This window comes from Oncorhynchus tshawytscha, unplaced genomic scaffold, assembly GCF_018296145.1.
Source record: "Oncorhynchus tshawytscha isolate Ot180627B unplaced genomic scaffold, Otsh_v2.0 Un_contig_4578_pilon_pilon, whole genome shotgun sequence".
NCBI classification, from domain to species: domain Eukaryota; kingdom Metazoa; phylum Chordata; class Actinopteri; order Salmoniformes; family Salmonidae; genus Oncorhynchus; species Oncorhynchus tshawytscha.
In genome coordinates, this window is record NW_024608355.1 from 18229 (window position 1) to 45000 (window position 26772).

Below are 26772 nucleotides of genomic sequence, written 5' to 3' on the forward strand. Positions count from 1 at the left end.
TCTGTGTCTCTATCTCTCTCTGTCTCTCCCCCCCTCTCTCTCTCTCTCTGTGTGTGTCTCTGTCTCCATATCTCTCTCCCCCTCTCTCTCTCTCTCTGTGTCTCTATCTCTCTCTGTCTCTCCCCCCTCTCTCTCTCTCTGTGTGTGTCTCTGTCTCCATATCTCTCTCCCCCCTCTCTCTCTCTCTGTGTCTCTATCTCTCTCTGTCTCTCCCCCTCTCTCTCTCTCTGTGTGTGTCTCTGTCTCCATATCTCTCTCCCCTCTCTCTCTCTCTCTGTGTCTCTATCTCTCTCTGTCTCTGTCTCCATATCTCTCTCCCCCTCTCTCTCTCTCTGTGTCTCTATCTCTCTCTCTCTCTCTGTGTCTCTGTCTCCATATCTCTCCCCCTCTCTCTCTCTCTCTGTGTGTGTCTCTGTCTCCATATCTCTCTCCCCCCCTCTCTCTCTCTCTGTGTCTCTATCTCTCTCTCTCTCCCCCCTCTCTCTCTCTCTCTGTGTGTGTCTCTGTCTCCATATCTCTCTCCCCCTCTCTCTCTCTCTCTGTGTCTCTATCTCTCTCTGTCTCTGTCTCCATATCTCTCTCCCCCCTCTCTCTCTCTCTCTGTGTCTCTATCTCTCTCTGTCTCTCCCCTCTCTCTCTCTCTCTGTGTCTCTATCTCTCTCTGTCTCTCCCCCTCTCTCTCTCTCTCTGTGTGTGTCTCTGTCTCCATATCTCTCTCCCCCCCTCTCTCTCTCTCTCTGTGTCTCTATCTCTCTCTGTCTCTCCCCCTCTCTCTCTCTCTCTGTGTCTCTATCTCTCTCTGTCTCTCCCCCTCTCTCTCTCTCTCTGTGTCTCTATCTCTCTCTGTCTCTCCCCCCTCTCTCTCTCTCTCTGTGTCTCTATCTCTCTCTGTCTCTGTCTCCATATCTCTCTCCCCCTCTCTCTCTCTCTCTGTGTCTCTATCTCTCTCTGTCTCTCCCCCTCTCTCTCTCTCTCTGTGTCTCTATCTCTCTCTGTCTCTGTCTCCATATCTCTCTCCCCCTCTCTCTCTCTCTCTGTGTCTCTATCTCTCTCTGTCTCTCCCCCTCTCTCTCTCTCTCTGTGTCTCTATCTCTCTCTGTCTCTCCCCCTCTCTCTCTCTCTCTGTGTCTCTATCTCTCTCTGTCTCTGTCTCCATATCTCTCTCTCTCTGTGTCTCTATCTCTCTCTGTCTCTCCCCTCTCTCTCTCTCTCTCTGTGTCTCTATCTCTCTCTGTCTCTGTCTCCATATCTCTCTCCCCCTCTCTCTCTCTCTCTGTGTCTCTATCTCTCTCTGTCTCTCCCCCCTCTCTCTCTCTCTGTGTGTCTCTATCTCTCTCTGTCTCTGTCTCCATATCTCTCTCCCCCTCTCTCTCTCTCTCTGTGTCTCTATCTCTCTCTGTCTCTCCCCCCTCTCTCTCTCTCTCTGTGTCTCTATCTCTCTCTGTCTCTGTCTCCATATCTCTCTCCCCCTCTCTCTCTCTCTCTGTGTCTCTATCTCTCTCTGTCTCTCCCCCCCTCTCTCTCTCTCTGTGTCTCTATCTCTCTCTGTCTCTGTCTCCATATCTCTCTCCCCCTCTCTCTCTCTCTGTGTCTCTATCTCTCTCTGTCTCTGTCTCCATATCTCTCTCCCCCCTCTCTCTCTCTCTGTGTCTCTATCTCTCTCTGTCTCTGTCTCCATATCTCTCTCCCCCTCTCTCTCTCTCTCTGTGTCTCTATCTCTCTCTGTCTCTCCCCCCTCTCTCTCTCTCTGTGTCTCTATCTCTCTCTGTCTCTGTCTCCATATCTCTCTCCCCCTCTCTCTCTCTCTCTGTGTCTCTATCTCTCTCTGTCTCCCCCTCTCTCTCTCTCTCTGTGTCTCTATCTCTCTCTGTCTCTGTCTCCATATCTCTCCCCCCCTCTCTCTCTCTCTCTGTGTCTCTATCTCTCTCTGTCTCTCCCCCCTCTCTCTCTCTCTCTGTGTCTCTATCTCTCTCTGTCTCTGTCTCCATATCTCTCTCCCCCCTCTCTCTCTCTCTCTGTGTCTCTATCTCTCTCTGTCTCTCCCCCTCTCTCTCTCTCTCTGTGTCTCTATCTCTCTCTGTCTCTGTCTCCATATCTCTCTCCCCTCTCTCTCTATCTCTCTGTGTCTCTATCTCTCTCTGTCTCTCCCCCCTCTCTCTCTCTGTCTGTGTCTCTATCTCTCTCTGTCTCTGTCTCCATATCTCTCTGTGTCTCTATCTCTCTCTGTCTCTGTCTCCATATCTCTCTCTCTCTCTGTGTCTCTATCTCTCTCTGTCTCTGTCTCCATATCTCTCTCCTCCCTTTCTTTGTCTCTTTCTGTTTAGTTTTGTTCCCTTCTTATCTATTTCATTTAATATATATCTTAAATGGCCGCATTTTCATGACTTTGACAATGCAAATTCAAGGCTTATTCTTAGCCTGTTAAACAAGGAATAGTGAAGTTAAATTCACGTCACTGGCACATCCTGTTTAGTTGTGTTCCTTTCGAATCTACACTATCTCTGTCTCTCTCTCCAAGAGTGTGCAAAGCTGTCATCAAGGCAAAGGGTGGCAACTTTGAAGAATCTCAAATATAAAACATACTTTGATTTGATTAACACTTTTTTTGGTTACTACATGATTCCGTATGTGTTATTCCATAGTTTTGATGTCTTCACTAATATTCTACAATGTAGAAAATAGTAACAAATAAATAAAGATAAACCCTGGAATGAGTAGGTGTGTCCAGACTTTTGGCTGGCACTGTACATCTTGAATAGTTTTTCTCTTGTCATCTATTTGATCCTTTCTATCCTGCTGTTTTACAGCCCTGTTTACCACCCTGTAGGGCTCTGGCAGTCTGGGACGTATTGCCTAAACAACACCAGGGCTGCTTCTCAATATGCACACTATTCCCTATATAGTGCACTACTTTTGACCACTGCCCATAGGGACAATGGAAAAGGTTCCATTTGGAATGCAGCCCATAAAAGTGTATCCCATTTCATTATTCTAAGCCTCCCGAACTGCATTAGTTTTATAGGCATTCAAGGCTGTAGGCTGTTTATCTCAAGTAAACAGATACACACACATAAACACACACACAGCCTTGTATAACTTTTTTTTATTGTATTTATTTAACCTTTATTTAACTAGGCAAGTCAGTTAAGAACAAATTCTTATTTACAATGACGGCCTACGAAAAGACAAAAGGCCTCCTGCGTCGACGGGGGATTAAAAATAAATATAAAATCAAATATAAATATAGGACAAAACACACATCACGACAAGAGAGACAACACAACACTACATAAAGAGAGACCTAAGACAACAACATAACAAGGCACCAACACATGACAACACAGCATGGTAGCAACACAACATGACAACACAGCATAGTAGCAACACAACATGACAACACAGCATGGTAGTAACACAACATGACAACACAGCATAGTAGCAACACAACATGACAACACAGCATGGTAGCAACACAACATGACAACACAGCATAGTAGCAACACAACATGACAACACAGCATAGTAGCAACACAACATGACCACACAGCATAGTAGCAACACAACATGACAACACAGCATGGTAGCAACACAACATGACAACACAGCATGGTAGCAACACAACATGACCACAACATGGTAGCATCACAACATGGTAGCAGCACAAGAATATGGTACAAACATTATTGGGTAAAGTCAACAGCACAACGGGCAAGAACATAGAGACAACAATACATCACACAAAGCAGACACAACTGTCAGTAAGAGTGTCCATGATTGAGTCTTTGAATGAAGAGATTGAGATAAAACTGTCCAGTTTGAGTGTTTGTTGCAGCTCGTTCCAATCACTAGCTGCAGAGAACTGAAAAGAGGAGGGACCCAGGTATGTGTGTGCTTTGGGGACCTTTAACAGAATGTGACTGGCAGAATGGGTGTTGTATGTGGAGGATGAGGGCTGCAGTAGATATCTCAGATAGAGGGGACTGAGGCCTAAGAAGGTTTTATAAATAAGCATCAACCAGTGGGACTTGCGACAGGTTTACTGAGATGACCAGTTTACAGAGGAGTATAGAGTGCAGTGATGTGTCCTATTGGTGGCAAATCTGATGGCCGAATGGTAAAGAACATCTAGCCCCTCGAGAGCACCATTTCCTACTGATCTAGAAATTATGTCTCTGTAATCTAGCATCGGTAGGATGGTCATCTGAATCAGGGTTAGTTTGGCAGCTGGGGTGAAAGAGGAGCGATTACAATAGAGAAAATCAAGTCTAGATTTTATTTTAGCCCTCAGCTTTGATATGTACTGAGAGAAGGACAGTGTATCGTCTAGCCAAACTCCCAAGTACTTGTATGAGGTGACTACCTCAATCTCTAAACCCTCAGAGGTAGTAATCACACCTGTGGGGAGAGGGGCATTCTTCTTACCAAACCACGTGACCTTTGTTTTGGAGGTGTTCAGACCAAGGTTAAGGGTAGAGAAAGCTTGTTGGACACTAAGAAAGCTTTGTTGTAGAGCATTTAACACAAAATCCGGTTCGGGGCCAGCTGAGTATAAGACTGTATCATCTGCATATAAATAGATGAGAGAGCTTCCTACTGCCTGAGCTATGTTGTTGATGTAAATTGAGAAGAGTGTGGGGCCTAGGATCGAGCCTTGGGGTACTCCCTTGGTGACAGGCAGTGGCTGAGACAGCAGATGTTCTGACTTTATACACTGCACTCTTTGAGAGAGGTAGTTAGCAAACCAGGCCAAAGACCCCTCAGAGACACCAATACTCCTTAGCCGGCCCACAAGAATGGAATGGTCTACCGTATCAAAAGCTTTGGCCAAGTCAATAAAAATTGCAGCACAACATTGCTTAGAATAAAGGGCAATGGTGACATCATTAAGGACCTTTAAGGTTGCAGTGACACACCTTGTTGGGACACACAATTCAATACCATTCAAAATCCTATTTTCCCTAACCCTAACCATAACACTAAACTTAATGCTAACCTTAACACTAATTGTAACCTTAACTCCAAACCCCCTAGAAATAGCATTTGACCTTGTGGGGACGAACAAAATGTGTGTTTGTTTACTATTCTTGTGGGGACATCTGGCCCCCACAAGTATACTTAAACATGTCCACACACACATGCACAGTCACACAGAAACATGCACACACACAGCAGGGGCAACAGGTAGCCTAGTGGTTAGAGTTTTGGACTTGTAACCGAAAGGTTGCAAGATCAAATCCCCGAGCTGATAAGGTAAAAAACTGTCTCTCTGCCCCTGAACATGGCAGTTAATCCACTGTTCCTGGTCTGTCATTGAAAATAAGAATATATTCTTAACTAAATAAAAAAATTACACACAGTCCAGCTCACTGTTGTCTTTCCTTTTCTCTAGAGCTTTCTGGACATGGAGAAGAAGAACCGATGCTTCTTATCTGAAAGAGGAAAGTAACCAACAACACAAAGGTCTCCGAAAGAAGACCTTCCTGGAAAACCACAGTGGACTCTTCCTACAAGACTGTGCTGGCCTGCTGAGCTAAAGCTAGAGCTAAAGCCTACACTCAGCTTAGGGTCAGGGCGTTGTCCCCAGAACCATTTGGTGCTCTACTTCAAAAGAACACTACAATCACCATGAACATCAGAGGACTTCCAAGTGGACCTTAACTGGAGTCTGGACTGGTTCCTTTTGTGAACGTAATGAGACAACACCAGAATACTATTTTACCCTAGAACCCAGACTCCCAACTCTCTGAATGTCCCGATAGGACTTTCTAAGTGGAAGAACTTGGACTATCCACAACTAGAAAACACCTTTTAACCCCCAACCAAGCCAATCCCAAGTATCCTGATGACCTGTGGGCCTCTGGGTGGGTCCACTGCCCCCCTCTGGTGGTGACTGGGGTGTAGTCCAGGTCCAGCCACCTCCAGACCCCAGGGGACCATCCCAGGATGGGAACCCCAGGAGGAGTAGCCTTACTGGGGGGCTTTGGTTCTTCCACCACGCCCTCTCTGGAGATGGGGGGCTGGATGGTCTGGCCAGGGGGGAATAACTCCACCTACCGTGGACTAAACCAGAGTCTACCCTGGGGGGCCGGCGACGGGGGAGCGGACAGCAACCTGTCATTGGGATCACAGGCGGAGGCGGTGTTGAGAGCATCGCCCATGAAGGTCAGACGGTTTAACTGTTTTTTTGTATTGTTTCTATTTATCTCTGTTATTAATATTATGATTATATATTGTTAATGCTGTTGCTACGGAAAGTGCTATATATAGAAAAACAATCACTTCAATACCAGGGTAGGTATTTTGAGTGTACCCATTAGTTTACCAGTTATCTGCCATGGTCAAAGGTTCAGATGTTCTATGACTGCTCCAGTCATCAAATCAAATCACATTTTATTTGTCACACATACACATAGTTAGCAGATGCTAATGCGAGTGTAGCGAAATGCTTGTGCTTCTAGTTCCGACAATGGGGCGGCAGCGTAGCCTAGTGGTTAGAGCGTTGGACTAGTAACTGGAAGGTTGCGAGTTCAAACCCCCGAGCTGACAAGGTACAAATCTGTCGTTCTGCCCCTGAACAGGCAGTTAACCCACTGTTCCCAGGCCGTCATTGAAAATAAGAATGTGTTCTGACTTGCCTGGTTAAATAAAGGTTAAAAAAAATAAAAAATATAAAAAAATAATAAAAAAAATAACCAACGAGTAATCTAACCTAACAATTCCACAACTACTACCTTATACACACAAGTGTAAAGGGATAAATAATATGTACATAAAGATATATGAATGAGTGATGGTACAGAGCGGCATAGGCAAGATGCAGTAGATGGTATGGAGTACAGTATATACATATGAGATGAGTAATGTAGGGTATGTAAACATTATATTAAGTGTCATTGTTTAAAGTGGCTAGTGATACATTTTTTACATGTATGGCAGCAGCCACTCAATGTTAGTGGTGGCTGTTTAACAGTCTGATGGCCTTGAGATAGAAGCTGTTTTTCAGTCTCTCTGTCCCTGCTTTGATGCACCTGTACTGACCATTCTAGTCATTCTATTTCTATGGTGCTAGCTATACAAATCAAGTTTGGTTGTATTTTGAAGGAGAAGAACTGGCCGGCGCTTCTCATCCTAGTCATCATCGCGCTGACGGTGGGCGGAAACATCCTGGTGATTCTGGCCGTCTCACTAGAGAAGAAGCTTCAGAATGCTACAAACTTCTTCCTGAGGTCGTTGGCCGTGGCCGACATGCTGGTGGGGATACTGGTGATGCCTATATCACTGATCAACATACTCTATGGTGAGTACAACTACTTCAACTCCTCACCTGACTTTAAAACCCATCAGCCCTTATCATGGGGAAACTACAGTACCCATAGACATGCTGGTGGGGACACTAGTGATGCCTATATCACTGATCTATATACTATATCGCCCATACTCACTGGTGGGGATACTAGTGATGCCTACATCACTGATCTATATACTATATCCCCCATACTCACTGGTGTGCAGCGGTCCGGATCTGGACCCAGAACCCCAGTCCTGACTATTTTTTTGTTTGTTGGGGGGGTGGTCTTCGACCCCTGGTATCATATAAACACACACGTTTGCCGAACTGCAGGAAATGAGCTTTAAAACTGCAACATTTTCTCTGCGCCAACAAGTGGTGTGTGAACAGTTTGGCGTGCCATGGGTTGTGAGGTGGGGGTTTGTTACTAGGCCGATAAATGACAATATCCATCCGGACCTTGGACACCTAGGAAGTTTGTGTGACCAGACCTTCTCAAATAGCACTTGAGAATCCCTGTAATACATGGTTAGAAGGACTACAATACCCATAATCCCTGTAATATATGCTTAAGGACTACAATACCCATAACCCCTGTACTATATTGTAAAGAGGACTACAATGCCTAGAACCCCTGTACTATACGGTAATGTAACTTCCGGCGCCGACAGAGATGGCCGCCTCGCTTCGCGTTCTAGGAAACTATGCAGTGTTTTGTTTTTTTACGTGTTATTTCTTACATTAGTACCCCAGGTCATCTTAGGTTTCATTACATACAGTCGAGAAGAACTACTGAATATAAGATCAGCGTCAACTCACCATCAGTACGACCAAGAATATGTTTTTCGCGACGCGGACCCTGTGTTCTGCCTTTCAAACAGGACAACGGAATGGATCCCATGCAGCGACCCAAAAAAACGACTCCGAAAAAGAGGGAAACGAGGCGGTCTTCTGGTCAGACTCCGGAGACGGACACATCGTGCACCACTCCCTAGCATTCTTCTCGCCAATGTCCAATCTCTCGACAACAAGGTTGATCAAATCCGAGCAAGGGTAGCATTCCAGAGGGACATCAGAGACTGTAACGTTCTTTGCTTCACGGAAACATGGCTCACTGGAGAGACGCTATCGGACGCGGTGCAGCCAGCGGGTTTCTCCACGCATCGCGCCGACAGAAACAAACATCTTTCTGGTAAGAAGAGGGGCGGGGGCGTATGCCTTATGGCTAACGAGACATGGTGTGATGAAAGAAACATACAGGAACTCAAATCCTTCTGTTCACCTTATTTAGAATTCCTCACAATCAAATGTAGACCGCATTATCTACCAAGAGAATTCTCTTCGATTATAATCACAGCCGTATATATCCCCCCCCAAGCAGACACATCGATGGCTCTGAACGAACTTTATTTGACTCTTTGCAAACTGGAATCCATTTATCCGGAGGCTGCATTCATTGTAGCTGGGGGTTTTAACAAGGCTAATCTGAAAACAAGACTCCCTAAATTTTATCAGCATATCGATTGCGCAACCAGGGGTGGAAAATCCTTGGATCATTGTTACTCTAACTTCCGCGACGCATATAAGGCCCTGCCCCGCCCTCCTTTCGGAAAAGCTGACCACGACTCCATTTTGTTGATCCCTGCCTACAGACAGAAACTAAAACAAGAGGCTCCCACGCTGAGGTCTGTCCAACGCTGGTCCGACCAAGCTGACTCCACACTCCAAGACTGCTTCCATCACGTGGACTGGGATATGTTTCATATTGCGTCAGATAACAATATTGACGAATATGCTGATTCGGTGTGCGAGTTCATTAGAACGTGCGTTGAAGATGTCGTTCCCATAGCAACGATTAAAACATTCCCTAACCAGAAACCGTGGATTGATGGCAGCATTCGCGTGAAACTGAAAGCGCAAACCACTGCTTTTAATCAGGGCAAGGTGACTGGTAACATGACCGAATACAAACAGTGCAGCTATTCCCTCCGCAAGGCTATCAAACAAGCTAAGCGTCAGTACAGAGACAAAGTAGAATCTCAATTCAACGGCTCAGACACAAGAGGCATGTGGCAGGGTCTACAGTCAATCACGGACTACAAGAAGAAATCCAGCCCAGTCACGGACCAGGATGTCTTGCTCCCAGGCAGACTAAATAACTTGTTTGCCCGCTTTGAGGACAATACAGTGCCACTGACACGGCCTGCAACGAAAACATGCGGACTCTCCTTCACTGCAGCCGAGGTGAGTAAGACATTTAAACGTGTTAACCCTCACAAGGCTGCAGGCCCAGACGGCATCCCCAGCCGCGCCCTCAGAGCATGCGCAGACCAGCTGACCAGCTGTGTTTACGGACATATTCAATCAATCCCTATACCAGTCTGCTGTTCCCACATGCTTCAAGAGGGCCACCATTGTTCCTGTTCCCAAGAAAGCTAAGGTAACTGAGCTAAACGACTACCACCCCGTAGCACTCACTTCCGTCATCATGAAGTGCTTTGAGAGACTAGTCAAGGACCATATCACCTCCACCCTACCTGACACCCTAGACCCACTCCAATTTGCTTACCGCCCAAGGGTAGCCTAGTGGTTAGAGCGTTGGACTAGTAACCGGAAGGTTGCAAGTTCGAATCCCGAGCTGACAAGGTACAAATCTGTCGTTCTGCCCCTGAACAGGCAGTTAACCCACTGTTCCTAGGCCGTCATTGAAAATAAGAATTTGTTCTTAACTGACTTGCCTAGTAAAATAAAGGTTAAAAAAATATTTAAAAAATAGGTCCACAGACGATGCAATCTCAACCACACTGCACACTGCCCTAACCCATCTGGACAAGAGGAATACCTATGTGAGAATGCTGTTCATCGACTACAGCTCGGCATTCAACACCATAGTACCCTCCAAGCTCGTCATCAAGCTCGAGACCCTGGGTCTCGACCCCGCCCTGTGCAACTGGGTACTGGACTTCCTGACGGGCCGCCCCCAGGTGGTGAGGGTAGGCAACAACATCTCCTCCCCGCTGATCCTCAACACTGGGGCCCCACAAGGGTGCGTTCTGAGCCCTCTCCTGTACTCCCTGTTCACCCACGACTGCGTGGCCACGCACGCCTCCAACTCAAACATCAAGTTTGCGGACGACACAACAGTGGTAGGCTTGATTACCAACAACGACGAGACGGCCTACAGGGAGGAGGTGAGGGCCCTCGGAGTGTGGTGTCAGGAAAATAACCTCACACTCAACGTCAACAAAACTAAGGAGATGATTGTGGACTTCAGGAAACAGCAGAGGGAACACCCCCCTATCCACATCGATGGAACAGTAGTGGAGAGGGTAGCAAGTTTTAAGTTCCTCGGCATACACATCACAGACAAACTGAATTGGTCCACTCATACAGACAGCATCGTGAAGAAGGCGCAGCAGCGCCTCTTCAACCTCAGGAGGCTGAAGAAATTCGGCTTGTCACCAAAAGCACTCACAAACTTCTACAGATGCCTGGTACGGCAACTGCTCCGCCCTCAACCGTAAGGCTCTCCAGAGGGTAGTGAGGTCTGCACAACGCATCACCGGGGGCAAACTACGTGCCCTCCAGGACACCTACACCACCCGATGTTACAGGAAGGCCATAAAGATCATCAAGGACATCAACCACCCGAGCCACTGCCTGTTCACCCCGCTATCATCCAGAAGGCGAGGTCAGTACAGGTGCATCAAAGCTGGGGCCGAGAGACTGAAAAACAGCTTCTATCTCAAGGCCATCAGACTGTTAAACAGCCACCACTAACATTGAGTGGCTGCTGCCAACACACTGACACTGACACTGACTCAACTCCAGCCACTTTAATAATGGGAATTGATGGGAAATGATGTAAATATATCACTAGCCACTTTAAACAATGCTTCCTTATATAATGTTACTTACCCTACATTATTCATCTCATATGCATACGTATATACTGTACTCTATATCATCGACTGCATCCTTATGTAATACATGTATCACTAGCCACTTTAACTATGCCACTTTGTTTACATACTCATCTCATATGTATATACTGTACTCGATACCATCTACTGTATCTTGCCTATGCTGCTCTGTACCATCACTCATTCATATATCCTTATGTACATATTCTTTATCCCCTTACACTGTGTATAACACAGTAGTTTTGGAATTGTTAGTTAGATTACTTGTTGGTTATTACTGCATTGTCGGAACTAGAAGCACAAGCATTTCGCTACACTCGCATTAACATCTGCTAACCATGTGTATGTGACAAATAAAATTTGATTTTGATTTGATTTGATTTGATTTGATTTGATTTAAAGAAGGACTACAATACCCAATACCCACGTATTGTATGGTAAAGGACTACAATACCCATAACCCCTGTACTATATGGCAGAGAAGGACTACAATACCCATAACCCCTGTACTATATGGTAAAGAAGGACTACAATACCCATAACCCCCTATCTCTCTCATCTGATGGTACATTCACATTGTCCTTGGTCCATCTCGTATTTTCCAGTTGGGGGATTTGTAAATGCGAGATTGAAGTGCTTTTGAAGTTGGAACAACTCTTCAACCAATGAGATTTTAGTTAGATGGCTAAGCTAACTAACATCGTAAGTTAGCTAGCTTGTTCTCCTTGTCAATGTGTCAAACCAACTTCTGTCAATACTTGGACGCAGTGTGGGTGAGTAAAGGCTGTTACCCTAGCCATATCTCTTAATCTCAGCCAAAAGCATTAGGCTACATTAGGATGTGATCCTTTGCCTAGTCAAAACAGATCAGTCTGTTGGAGGATTACCTGTGGTGGCCCTGCTAAATGTTAGACTTGGGAGAACTCTGTTGTCTGTCAACTGTCAACTGTCTGTCTGTGTCTCTCTCTGTCTGTGTCTCTCTCAGTATCCCCCTGTCTGTCTGTCTGTCTGTCTGTCTGTCTGTCTGTCTGTCTGTCTGTCTGTCTGTCTGTCTGTCTGTCTGTCTGTCTGTCTGTCTGTCTGTCTGTCTGTCTGTCTCTCTCTCTCTCTCTGTCTCTCTCTCTCTCTCTCTCTCTCTCTGTATCTCTCTCTCTCTCTCTCTCTCTCTCTGTATCTCTCTCTCTCTCTCTCTCTCTCTCTCTCTCTCTCTCTCTCTCTCTCTCTCTCTCTCTCTCTCTCAATTCAATTCAATTCAATTCAAGGGCTTTATTGGCATGGGAAACATCTGTTAACATTGCCAAAACAAGTGAGGTCGATAATATATAAAGTGAATAAATAAAGTGGGAAAAAAGTGAAAGACAATCAAAATTAACAGTAAATACAGAAGTTTCAAAACAATAAAGACATTACAAATGTCATATTATATATATATATAGTGTTTTAACAATGTACAAATGGTTAATGGACACAAGATAAAATAAATAAGCATAAATATGGGTTGTATTTACAATGGTGTTTGTTCTTCACTGGTTGCCCTTTTCTCGTGGCAACAGGTCACAAATCTTGCTGCTGTGATGGGACATTGTGGAATTTCACCCAGTAGAAATGGGAGTTTATCAAAATTGGATTTGTTTTCAAATTCTTTGTGGATCTGTGTAATCTGAGGGAAATATGTCTCTCTAATATGGTCATACATTGGGCAGGAGGTTAGGAAGTGCAGCTCAGTTTCCATCTCATTTTGTGGGCAGTGAGCACATAGCCTGTCTTCTCTTGAGAGCCATGTCTGCCTACGGCGGCCTTTCTCAATAGCAAGGCTATGCTCACTGAGTCTGTACATAGTCAAAGCTTTCCTTAATTTTGGGTCAGTCACAGTGGTCAGGTATTCTGCCGCTGTGTACTCTCTGTGTAGGGCCAAATAGCATTCTAGTTTGCTCTGTTTTTTTTGTAATTCTTTCCAATGTGTCAAGTAATTATCTTTTTGTTTTCTCATGATTTGGTTGGGTCTAATTGTGCTGCTGTCCTGGGGCTCTGTAGGGTGTGTTTGTGTTTGTGAACAGAGCCCCAAGACCAGCTTGCTTAGGGGACTCTTCTCCAGGTTCATCTCTCTGTAGGTGATGGCTTTGTTATGGAAGGTTTGGGAATCGCTTCCTTTTAGGTGGTTATAGAATTTAATGGCTCTTTTCTGGATTTTGATAATTAGTGGGTATCGGCCTAATTCTGCTCTGCATGCATTATTTGGTGTTCTACGTTGTGCACGGAGGATATTTTTGCAGAATTCTGCGTGCAGAGTCTCAATTTGGTGTTTGTCCCATTTTGTGAAGTCTTGGTTGGTGAGCGGACCCCAGACCTCGCAACCATAAAGGGCAATGGGCTCTATGACTCATTCAAGTATTTTTAGCCAAATCCTAATTGGTATGTTGAAATTTATGTTCCTTTTGATGGCATAGGATGCCCTTCTTGCCTTGTCTCTCAGATCGTTCACAGCTTTGTGGAAGTTACCTGTGGCGCTGATTTTTAGGCCAAGATATGTATAGTTTTTTGTGTGCTCTAGGGCAACAGTGTCTAGATGGAATTTGTATTTGTGGTCCTGGTGACTGGACCTTTTTTGGAACACCATTATTTTGGTCTTACTGAGATTTACTGTCAGGGCCCAGGTCTGACAGAATCTGTGCATAAGATCTAGGTGCTGCTGTAGGCCCTCCTTGGTTGGTGACAGAAGCACCAGATCATCAGCAAACAGCAGACATTTGACTTCAGATTCTAGTAGGGTGAGACCGGGTGCTGCAGACCTTTCTAGTGCCCACGCCAATTCGTTGATATATATGTTGAAGAGGGTGGGGCTTAAGCTGCATCCCTGTCTAACCCCACGACCCTGTGTGAAGAAATGTGTGTGTTTTCTGCTAATTTTAACAGCACACTTGTTGTTTGTGTACATAGATTTTATAATGTCGTATGTTTTATCCCCAACACCACTTTCCATCAGTTTGTATAGCAGACCCTCATGCCAAATTGAGTCGAAGGCTTTTTTGAAATCAACAAAGCATGAGAAGACTTTGCCTTTGTTTTGGTTTGTTTGGTTGTCAATTAGGGAGTGCAGGGTGAATACATGGTCTGTTGTACTGTAATTTGGTAGAAAGCCAATTTGACATTTGCTCAGTACATTGTTTTCATTGAGGAAATGTATGAGTCTGCCGTTAATGATAATGCAGAAGATTTTCCCAAGGTTACTGTTGACGCATATTCCACGGTAGTTACTGGGGTCAAATTTGTCTCCACTTTTGTGGATTGGGGTGATCAGTCCTTGGTTCCAAATAATGGGGAAGATGCCAGAGCTAAGGATGATGTTAAAGAGTTTTAGTATAGTCAATTGGAACTTGTCTGTATATTTGATCATTTCATTGAGGATACCATCAACACCACAGGCCTTTTTGGGTTGGAGGGTTTTTATTTTGTCCTGTAACTCATTCAATGTAATTGGAGAATCCAGTGAGTTCTGGTAGTCTTTAATAGTTGATTCTAAGATCTGTATTTGATCATGTATATGTTTTTGCTCATTATTCTTTATTATAGAGCCAAAACGATTGGAGAAGTGGTTTACCCATACATCTCCATTTTGGATAGATAATTCTTCGTGTTGTTGTTTGTTTAGTGTTTTCCAATTTTCTCTCTCTCTCTCTCTCTCTCTCTCTCTCTCTCTCTCTGTGTCTCTCTCTCTGTATCTCCCTGTCTGTGTCTCTCTCTGTATCTCCCTGTCTGTGTCTCTCTCTGTATCTCTCTGTCTGTCTGTGTCTCTTCCTGTCTGTCTCTCTGTCTTTCTCAGTATCCTCCTGTCTGTCTCTCTCTCTCTGTATTTCTCTCTGTTTTTCTCAGTATCTCTGTCTGTCTTTCTTTCTCTCAATTCAATTCAATAGGTTTCACTGGCATGGAAAACATATGTTAATATTGCCAAAGCAAGTGAAGTAGATACAGAGAGAGAGACAGAGAGATCTCTCTCTCTCCCTCCCTCTCTCTCTCTCTCTGTTTCTCTCTGTCTGTGTGTCTGTCTCTGTAGGACTATATGAGTGACATAGTACATGTACATGTGTGTTGAAGGATTACCTGGTGGCCCAACTAGCTGCTAGACTTGGGGTGCTACAGTATGTCAGGTTGTAGTGCTCAATGGTCTATGAGTACCCTATCTAAACATTCAGTTAGTGTTATGTACCCTATCTAAACACTGTTCGTGTTATGTACCCTGTCTAAACATTCTGTTAGTGCTATGTGCCCTATCTAAACATTCTGTTAGTGCTATGTACCCTATCTAAACATTCTGTTAGTGCTATGTGCCCTATCTAAACATTCTGTTAGTGATATGTACCCTATCTAAACATTCAGTAAGTGTTATGTACCCTATCTAAACACTCTGTTCGTGTTATGTACCCTGTCTAAACATTATGTTAGTGCTATGTACCCTATCTAAACATTCTGTTAGTGCTATGTGCCCTATCTAAACATTCAGTTAGTGTTATGTACCCTATCTAAACACTCTGTTAGTGTTGTGTACCCTGTCTAAACATTCAGTTAGTGTTATGTACCCTATCTAAACATTCTGTTAGTGCTATGTGCCCTATCTAAACATTCTGTTAGTGATATGTACCCTATCTAAACATTCAGTTAGTGTTGTGTACCCTGTCTAAACATTCAGTTAGTGTTATGTACCCTATCTAAACACTCTGTTAGTGTTGTGTACCCTGTCTAAACATTCAGTTAGTGTTATGTACCCTATCTAAACATTCTGTTAGTGCTATGTGCCCTATCTAAACATTCTGTTAGTGATATGTACCCTATCTAAACATTCTGTTAGTGCTATGTGCCCTATCTAAACATTCAGTTAGTGTTATGTACCCTATCTAAACACTCTGTTAGTGTTGTGTACCCTGTCTAAACATTCAGTTAGTGTTGTGTACCCTATCTAAACACTCTGTTAGTGTTATGTACCCTATCTAAACATTCTGTTAGTGCTATGTGCCCTATCTAAACATTCAGTTAGTGTTATGTACCCTATCTAAACACTCTGTTAGTGTTGTGTACCCTGTCTAAACATTCAGTTAGTGTTATGTACCCTATCTAAACACTCTGTTAGTGATATGTACCCTATCTAAACATTCAGTTAGTGTTATGTACCCTATCTAAACACTCTGTTAGTGTTGTGTACCCTGTCTAAACATTCTGTTAGTGTTGTGTACCCTGTCTAAACATTCAGTTAGTGTTATGTACCCTATCTAAACACTCTGTTAGTGTTGTGTACCCTGTAAACATTCTGTTAGTGTTGTGTACACTATCTAAATGTTCTGTTAGTGTAGTCTGTGTAAACTGTCTCTGTCTCTGTGAGTGCATTATGGTGTTGGTGTCACTTTGGGATATAGGATCGTTATTTCTGTACTGTCTGTCTCTCTCTCTCTGTTGCTCTATTCAATTCAATTTGCTTTATTGGCATGATGTAAGAATGTACATATTGCCAAAGCGTAGATTGTCAATGGGACAGTCAGTAACAATATTAATCAATGGTCTCTGTTCCTCTCTCCCTGTTTCTCCCTCTGTTTCTCTCTCTCTGTTTCTCTCTCTGTTTCTCTCTCTGTTCCTCTCTCTCTGTTTCTCTCTCTGTTTCTCTCTCTGTTTCTCTCTCTGTTTCTCTCTCTCTGTTTCTCTCTCTGTTTCTCTCTCTGTTTCTCTCTCTGTTTCTCTCTCTCTGTTTCTCTCTCTGTTTCTCTCTCTGTTTCTCTCTCTCTGTTTCTCTCTCTCTGTTTCTCTCTCTCTGTTTCTCTCTCTGTTTCTCTCTCTCTGTTTCTCTCTCTCTGTTTCTCTCTCTCTGTTTCTCTCTCTCTGTTTCTCTCTCTCTGTTTCTCTCTCTCTGTTTCTCTCTCTGTTTCTCTCTCTCTGTTTCTCTCTCTCTGTTTCTCTCTCTCTGTTTCTCTCTCTCTGTTTCTCTCTCTCTGTTTCTCTCTCTCTGTTTCTCTCTCTCTGTTTCTCTCTCTCTGTTTCTCTCTCTGTTTCTCTCTCTCTGTTTCTCTCTCTGTTTCTCTCTCTGTTTCTCTCTCTCTGTTTCTCTCTCTGTTTCTCTCTCTCTGTTTCTCTCTCTCTGTTTCTCTCTCTGTTTCTCTCTCTGTTTCTCTCTCTGTTTCTCTCTCTCTGTTTCTCTCTCTCTGTTTCTCTCTCTGTTTCTCTCTCTGTTTCTCTCTCTGTTTCTCTCTCTGTTTCTCTCTCTCTGTTTCTCTCTCTGTTTCTCTCTCTCTGTTTCTCTCTCTCTGTTTCTCTCTCTGTTTCTCTCTCTCTGTTTCTCTCTCTGTTTCTCTCTCTGTTTCTCTCTCTGTTTCTCTCTCTCTGTTTCTCTCTCTGTTCCTCTCTCTCTGTTTCTCTCTCTGTTTCTCTCTCTGTTTCTCTCTCTCTGTTTCTCTCTCTGTTTCTCTCTCTCTGTTTCTCTCCCTGTTTCTCTCTCTGTTTCTCTCTCTGTTTCTCTCTCTGTTTCTCTCTCTGTTTCTCTCTCTCTGTTTCTCTCTCTGTTCCTCTCTCTCTGTTTCTCTCTCTGTTTCTCTCTCTGTTTCTCTCTCTCTGTTTCTCTCTCTGTTTCTCTCTCTCTGTTTCTCTCCCTGTTTCTCTCTCTGTTTCTCTCTCTGTTTCTCTCTCTGTTTCTCTCTCTGTTTCTCTCTCTCTGTTTCTCTCTCTCTGTTTCTCTCTCTCTGTTTCTCTCTCTGTTTCTCTCTCTGTTTCTCTCCCTGTTTCTCTCTCTGTTTCTCTCTCTCTGTTTCTCTCCCTGTTTCTCTCTCTGTTTCTCTCTCTGTTTCTCTCTCTGTTTCTCTCTCTGTTTCTCTCTCTGTTTCTCTCTCTCTGTTTCTCTCTCTCTGTTTCTCTCTCTCTGTTTCTCTCTCTGTTTCTCTCCCTGTTTCTCTCTCTGTTTCTCTCTCTGTTTCTCTCTCTCTGTTTCTCTCTCTGTTTCTCTCTCTGTTTCTCTCTCTGTTTCTCTCTCTCTGTTTCTCTCTCTGTTTCTCTCTCTCTGTTTCTCTCTCTCTGTTTCTCTCTCTGTTCCTCTCCATCTGTTTCTCTCTCTGTTTCTCTCTCTGTTTCTCTCTCTGTTTCTCTCTCTGTTTCTCTCTCTCTGTTTCTCTCTCTCTGTTTCTCTCTCTGTTTCTCTCTCTCTGTTTCTCTCTCTGTTCCTCTCTCTCTGTTTCTCTCTCTGTTTCTCTCTCTGTTTCTCTCTCTGTTTCTCTCTCTCTGTTTCTCTCTCTGTTCCTCTCCATCTGTTTCTCTCTCTGTTTCTCTCTCTGTTTCTCTCTCTGTTTCTCTCTCTGTTTCTCTCCCTCTGTTTCTCTCTCTGTTTCTCTCTCTCTCTGTTTCTCTCTCTGTTTCTCTCTCTGTTTCTCTCTCTGTTCCTCTCCCTCTGTTTCTCTCCCTGTTTCTCTCTCTGTTTCTCTCCCTGTTTCTCTCTGTTTCTCTCTCTGTTTCTCTCTCTCTCTGTTTCTCTCCCTGTTTCTCTCTCTGTTTCTCTCTCCCTGTTTCTCTCTCTGTTTCTCTCTCTCTGTTTCTCTCTCTGTTTCTCTCTCTCTGTTTCTCTCCCTGTTTCTCTCTCTGTTTCTCTCCCTGTTTCTCTCTCTGTTTCTCTCTCTGTTTCTCTCTCTGTTTCTCTCCCTGTTTCTCTCCCTGTTTCTCTCTCTGTTTCTCTCCCTGTTTCTCTCTCTGTTTCTCTCTCTGTTTCTCTCCCTGTTTCTCTCCCTGTTTCTCTCTCTGTTTCTCTCTCTGTTTCTCTCCCTGTTTCTCTCCCTGTTTCTCTCTCTGTTTCTCTCTCTCTGTTTCTCTCTCTGTTTCTCTCCCTGTTTCTCTCTCTGTTTCTCTCTCTCTGTTTCTCTCTCTGTTTCTCTCCCTGTTTCTCTCTCTGTTTCTCTCCCTGTTTCTCTCTCTGTTTCTCTCCCTGTTTCTCTCTCTCTGTTTCTCTCTCTCTGTTTCTCTCTCTGTTTCTCTCTCTCTGTTTCTCTCCCTGTTTCTCTCTCTGTTTCTCTCTCTGTTTCTCTCTCTCTGTTTCTCTCTCTGTTTCTCTCTCTGTTTCTCTCTCTGTTTCTCTCTGTTTCTCTCTCTGTTTCTCTCTCGTTTTCTCTCCCTCCATTTCTCTCTCTCATTTTCTCTCCCTCCATTTCTCTCTCTCATTTTCTCTCCCTCCATTTCTCTCTCTCATTTTCTCTCCCTCCATTTCTCTCTCTCATTTTCTCTCCCTCCATTTCTCTCTCTCATTTTCTCTCCCTCCATTTCTCTCTCTCATTTTCTCTCCCTCCATTTCTCTCTCTTGTTTCTGTCTGTTAGTCTCTCCCTGTTTCTCTCTCTCTGTTTCTCTCTGTTTATGTCTGTTTCTCTCTATGTTTCTCTCTCTCTCTCTGTCTGTCTATCTATCTACCTGTTGGATGGATAATGTATCTAGGATGGATAATGTACCTAAGATGGTAGTGTGGGAGCTATGGGAGAACAGAACGCACGTGCGCACACACACACACACACACACACACACACACACACACACACACACACACACACTATGTCTTGTAACACACACACTGAAACACAGACACATACAGCATTGCAATCCACCTGCTACCACTTTAATTGAAAAACAAAACAAATGAAATTATATTTTATTTGTCACATGCGCCAATACAACAGGTTCAGACCGTGAAATGCGTATTATAAACCCTTAACCAACAATTCAGTTCAACAAATAGAGTTAATCAAATATTTACTCAATAAACTAAAGTAAATAAATCTAATCAATCAAAAAGCAACACAATAAATGTAAATAACAATAACGAGGCTAAATTCAGGTGGGTGCTGGTACCGTGTCAATATGCGGGGGTGCAGGTTAATCGAGGTAATTTGCAAAGTGACTATGCATAGATAATAAAAAGCAAGTAGCATCAGTGTAAAAACAAAGGCGGTAGTGGCCATTTGATTAGTTTAGTAATTCAGCAGTCTTATGGCCTGGGGGTAGAAGCTGTTAAGGAGTCTTTTGGTCTTAGACTTGGCGCTCCGGTAGCCATAAGGGCTTCATAGCATATTGATGTTAACCACTGTACCATGTCCTGCAGACACCCCTAACACACACACACACACACACACACACACACAGCTCATCCTGCAATGACCCAGGCAGATGTGTGTTATCCCATCATCCATATTAAATGGTCTTACATGGCTGATTACTAAAATGTGTGTGTGTGTGTGTGTGTGTGTGTGTGTGTGTGTGTGTGTGTGTGTGTGTGTGTGTGTGTGTGTGTGTGCATGCGTCTTTCTCTCTCTGCTCAGCCACTCAGCCAAAGCCTTGATTAAATAATGACTTTAATTAGGAAATTATGTTTCTGTCTGAACAAATGGAGGGACAAAGAGAGTTCACAGTGTGTGTCTGTGTGTGACAGGTGGTTGTACACACACACACTGTGTAGGTTAGTTTATTAGGATTCACATTGGCACATGCAGCATCTACTCTTCCTGGTGTCCAAATAAAGCATATAAACACATGACAGAGTACAGAACAGTTGTAGACGAGAACTACATCAGATATTATATTAAATACAAATAAGAAAATGATAGTTATGTATTGGAAGTACACCAAAGTTATTACATACATATTCATATAGTTATATACATAGTAATATTGTTATATTTAAATTAAATTAGAACTTTAGAGAGAGGAGAGGTGCTGTTTTTAAAGCTAAACTTGTTTTTTTGCCTCTGGTGACAGAGCATTCCACCATGACACCTCTATACATAATTAAGCGACGCATTATGTCTGTTTTTGTTTTGGGTACCGTGAAGAAACCCATAGTGGCCTGTTCGGTGGGGTATCTATGTCTGTTTTGAATGTATGCAAATAGATTGTATAAGTCGTTAGGCATTTTTCAATACACAAATGTTTCTTAAAAAGACTAGGAGAGAAGCCGTTAGTTTCTCCTCAACCCTCAACCATGAAAGACTATCATGCACGTTCAAATCAAATCAAACTTTATTTGTCACATGCGCTGAGAACAACCTTACTGTGAAATGCTTACTTACAAGCCCTTAACCAACAATGCAGCTCAAGGAAGACTTAAGAAAATATTTACTAAATAAACAAAAGAAAAAAATAATCAAAACTAACACAATAAAATAACAATAATGAGGCTATATACAGGGGGTACCGGTACTGAGTCAGTGTGGAGGCTATATACAGGGGGTACCGGTACTGAGTCAGTGTGGAGGCTATATACAGGTGGTACCGGTACTGAGTCAGTGTGGAGGCTATATACAGGTGGTACCGGTACTGAGTCAGTGTGGAGGCTATATACAGGGGGTACCGGTACTGAGTCAGTGTGGAGGCTATATACAGGGGGTACCGGTACTGAGTCAGTGTGGAGGCTATATACAGGGGGTACCGGTACAGAGTCAATGTGGAGGCTATATACAGGGGTACCGGTACAGAGTCAATGTGGAGACTATATACGGGGTACCGGTACCGAGTCAGTGTGGAGGCTATATACAGGGGGTACCGGTACTGAGTCAGTGTGGAGGCTATATACAGGGGTACCGGTACTGAGTCAGTGTGGAGGCTATATACAGGTGGTACCGGTACTGAGTCAGTGTGGAGGCTATATACAGGGGGTACCGGTACTGAGTCAGTGTGGAGGCTATATACAGGGGGTACCGGTACTGAGTCAGTGTGGAGGCTATATACAGGGGGTACCGGTACAGAGTCAATGTGGAGGCTATATACAGGGGTACCGGTACAGAGTCAATGTGGAGGCTATATACAGGTGGTACCGGTACTGAGTCAGTGTGGAGGCTATATACAGGGGTACCGGTACTGAGTCAGTGTGGAGGCTATATACAGGGGTACCGGTACTGAGTCAGTGTGGAGGCTATATACAGGTGGTACCGGTACTGAGTCAGTGTGGAGGCTATATACAGGGGGTACCGGTACTGAGTCAGTGTGGAGACTATATACAGGGGGTACCGGTACTGAGTCAGTGTGGAGGCTATATACAGGGGTACCGGTACAGAGTCAATGTGGAGGCTATATACAGGGGGTACCGGTACTGAGTCAGTGTGGAGGCTATACACAGGGGGTACCGGTACTGAGTCCGTGTGGAGACTATATACAGGGGGTACCGGTACTGAGTCCGTGTGGAGGCTATATACAGGTGGTACCGGTACTGAGTCAGTGTGGAGGCTATATACAGGGGTACCAGTACTGAGTCAGTGTGGAGGCTATATACAGGGGGTTCCGGTACTGAGTCAGTGTGGAGGCTATATACAGGGGGTACCAGTACTGAGTCAGTGTGGAGGCTATATACAGGGGGTACCGGTACTGAGTCAGTGTGGAGGCTATATACAGGGGGTACCAGTACTGAGTCAGTGTGGAGGCTATATACAGGGGTTCCGGTACCGAGTCAGTGTGGAGGTTATATACAGGGGGTACCGGTACCGAGTCAGTGTGGAGGACATATACAGGGGGTACCGGTACCGAGTCAGTTTGGAGACTATATACAGGGGGTACCGGTACTGAGTCAGTGTGGAGGCTATATACAGGGGGTACCGGTACTGAGTCAATGTGGAGGCTATCAAAGTCATTTGTACTTGTAGGTAGGGGTGAAGTGACAATGCATAGACAACAAACAGCTAGTAGCAGCAGTGTAAAAACAAATGTAAATAGTCCGGGTGGCCATTTGATTAATTTTTCAGCAGTCGAATGGCTTGGGGGTAGAAGCTGTTAAGGAGCCTTTTGGCCCCAGACTTGGTGCTCCGGTACCGCTTGCCGTGTGTTAGCAGAGAGAACAGTCTATGACTTGGGTGACTGGAGACACATTTTGGGTGTTTCTTCTGACACCGTCTAGTGTATAGGTTCTGGGTGGCAGGAAGCTTGGCCCCAGTAATGTACTGGGCCGTGCGCACAACCCTCTGTAGCGCCAAGCAGTTGTCATACCAGGCAGTGATGCAACCGGTCAGGATGCTCTCGATGGTGCAGCTTCAGAACTTTTTGAGGATCTGGGGACCCATGCCAAATCTTTTCAGTCTCCTGAGGGGGGAAAAGTGTTGTCATGCTCCTCTTCATGACTGTCTTGGTGTGTTTGGACTGTGACAGTTTGTTGGTGATGTGGACACCAAGGATGATGTGCTTGCTGTTAAGGGCAAAGCGTGCTGCTTGGTTTTGAGCCAGCTGCAGCTTTGCAAGGTCTTTCTTTGTTGCACCTGACCATATTACTGGACAGATGATGGGACAAGATCCTGAACAACTGTTGATCTTTGTGTCAAAAAACACAACATCTTCACAACATCTTTGTCAATATGACTTGACCATGATAACTCACCATCCAATGTTACTCCTGGGAGTTCAGCTTCTTCAACTTGTTCAATAGTCACACCCTTTTATCTACAACTCCAGTTGAGGTTTAGGTCTTAGAGAATGTTTTGAACCAAATACAATGCTTTTGGTTTTCGATGTATTTAAGACCAGTGGTATTGTTAATGACCCATTCTGATACTGACTGTAACTCCTTGCTAAGAGTCTCAGTGAGCTCACTGGCTGTAGGTGCTGATGTGTATAGTGTACAATCATAAGCATACATAGTCATTTTATCTTCTTGAAAGACAAGTGGCAGATCATTTGTTAAAATAGAGAAGAGTAACGGCCCGAGGCAACCGCCCTGATGGACACCTCACTGTACATATCTGATGTTAGAGAAGCTTCCATTGAAGAAGACTCTCTGGGTTCTACTGGATAAAAAAAACTTTCCAACCATGTGATAGTAGGGGATGTAAAGCCGTGACAAGTGAGTATTTTTCAATAACATCAAAGGCTGCACTGAAATCTGAGTCAGTGCAGTGCAAGTGGTGTGCCTTTCTCTATATGCATGCAGAAAGTCAGTACTTAATTTGTTCTCTATAAAATTACATTGTATTTGTTCAAATACAATTCTCTCAGTCAAGTTTACTAAGAACAGGCAGGAAACTGATTGGTCGGCTGTTAGAGCCAGCAAAGGGGGCTTTACTATGTTTAGGTAGTGGAATTACTTTAGCTTCCTTCCCCACCTGTGGACACACTCCTTTCAGGCTTTAGTTAAAGACATGGTGGCAATACAGTCTGCTACCATTCTCAATAGTTTCTCATCTATGTTGTCTATATCAGGTGGCTGATCATTATTGATGGATAACAATAGTTTCTCATCTATGTTGTCTATATCAGGTGGCTGATCGTTATTGATGGATAACAATAGTTTTTCCAACTCTTCCACACAAACTTGACCGAATTCAAAACGGCAATTCTTATCTTTCATTATCTGATCTTCAATACACAAATGTGATGATTCACTGTTCAGTGTCATTCCACTTTACCAGTGAAATGATCATTAAAATGATTGTAAACAAGTTGTGTTAACTTCAATGAACGATGGAGTTGGATTTCCAGCCCATAATATCATTAATATATAATAATATATATAATATCATTAATATATAATAATATATATAATATCATTAATATATAATAATATATATAATATCATTAATATATAATAATATATATAATATCATTAATATATAATAATATATATAATATCATTAATATATAATAATATATATAATATCATTCATATATAATAATATAATATCATTCATATATAATAATATAATATCATTAGCACTCTAAAGTCTTTTCCCAGTGGTTTTCTTCTGTCATTTATCTTGTTAACTGGTAATATATTACACACAAGGTAACGGAAGAGCAGTAATATTGATTATATTGATACTCTTAGAGACACACTACAGGCTGATATGCATCCACAGACACAGGGAGGGAGGGAGGGGGAGGGGGGGAGGGAGGGGGAGGGAGGAGGGGGAGGGGGGGGGAGGGAGGGAGGGAGGGAGGGAGGGAGGGGGAGGGGGAGGGAGGGAGGGAGGGAGGGGGAGGGGGAGGGGGAGGGAGAGGGAGGGAGGGAGGGAGGGAGGGAGGGAGGGGGAGGGAGGGGGGGGGAGGGAGGGAGGGGGAGGGAGGGGGAGGGAGAGGGAGGGAGGGGGAGGGAGAGGGAGGGAGGGAGGGAGGGAGGGAGGGAGAGGGAGGGGGGAGGGAGAGAGAGGGAGAGAGAGGGAGATGACAACATCACGCTTTAAATGGAGGCTGAACTTCCTGATTTAGCCTTGGTTTCAATTCTCTTCATTAGGCAATGCCACTGAGAACGATATTTGGATCTTTGGGGGCGTGCTTTGATGTCGTGTCTCTTGTGTGTGTGTTTGAACGTGGGAAGCGTTTGGACATTCACACTGCCAAAACAGTACACAGTTATAGTCACTTTCCCTTCTAGATAATTTGTAACAGTGTAGCAAGCTAGCCAACTTCTTTAGCCAATTAGCTTCAGCCAGGCGGTGTGCAACCGTGGCAAAATTGGTTTAACTTTGGATAGCCCATCTGCGGGACTAGTAAAGGACCCTCAATAAATTATACAGTACAAATGGTACAATATCTTCATGTTGTACATGTTTTAATGGTCTCATTTAATGTTTTCAATTCATTTCGATCATTTATACACTGAGTATACAAAACATTAAGGACAGCTGCTCCTTCCATGACGTAGACGGACCAGGTGAATCCAGGTGAAAGCTATGATCCCTTATTGATGTCACTTGTTAAATCCACTTCAATGAGTGTAGATGAAGGGGAGGAGACAGGTCTCTAGGGTATGTGGGAGGCTAGCGTCCCACCTGGCCAACATCCAGTGAGATTGCAGAGCGCCAAATTCAAATACAGAAATACTCATTATAAAAATTCAGAAAAGATACAACTATTTTACATAGGTTTAAATATGATCTTCTTGTGAATCCAACCACGGTGTCAGATTACAAAAAGGCTTTACGGCGAAAGCATACCTTACAATTATTTGAGAACATGGCCCAGCAGACAAATCATTACAAACAGTAACCAGTCAAGTAGAAGAGTTACACAAGTCAGAAATAGAGATAAAATAAATCACTTACCTTTGATGATCTTCATATGGTTGCACTCAGAAGACATTCATTTATTCAATAAATGTTCCTTTTGTTCGATAAAGTCTCTCTTTATATCCGAAAACCTCCGTTTTGTTCACGCGTTTTCTTCAGTAATCCACAGACTCAAACGCAGTCACAGCAGGCAGACAAAAAGTCCAAATTGTATCCATAAAGTTTATAGGAACATGTCAAACGATGTTTATATTCCATCCTGAGGTTGTTTTTGGCCTAAATAATATTAGATAATATTTCAACCAGACAATAACTGCTTATTGTGGGCTTGATATATTATTATATATATTTTCAAAGAAGCTTGGATCATCGTTTTTTGGACCGTATAGATTAACTTGTCTAGGACTGGTAACCCCGTTCCGCTGGCGGAACACCCCCCCACAACAGCCAGTGAAAGTGCAGGGCGCCAAATTCAAAACAACAAAAATCTCATAATTAAAATTCCTCAAGCATAAAAGTATTTTACACCATTTTAAGGATAAAATTATCATTAATCCAGCCACAGTGTCTGATTTCAAA

At 43.7% G+C, this 26772-nt stretch overlaps 1 protein-coding gene across 1 annotated transcript in view; it reads left to right on the forward strand.

The window, feature by feature from the left end:
• Positions 1-5576: 5576 nt before the first annotated feature.
• LOC121843473 (5-hydroxytryptamine receptor 2C-like) overlaps positions 5577-26772 on the forward strand; it is a gene marked incomplete at its 3' end in the record, with an annotated part of 28126 nt that continues 6930 nt past the window's right edge. Inside the window, exons 1-2 of the mRNA XM_042313068.1 lie at positions 5577-6162; positions 7102-7297. Coding sequence (XP_042169002.1) covers positions 5944-6162; positions 7102-7297 — 415 coding nt within the window. The remainder of the gene's footprint in view (positions 6163-7101; positions 7298-26772) is intronic.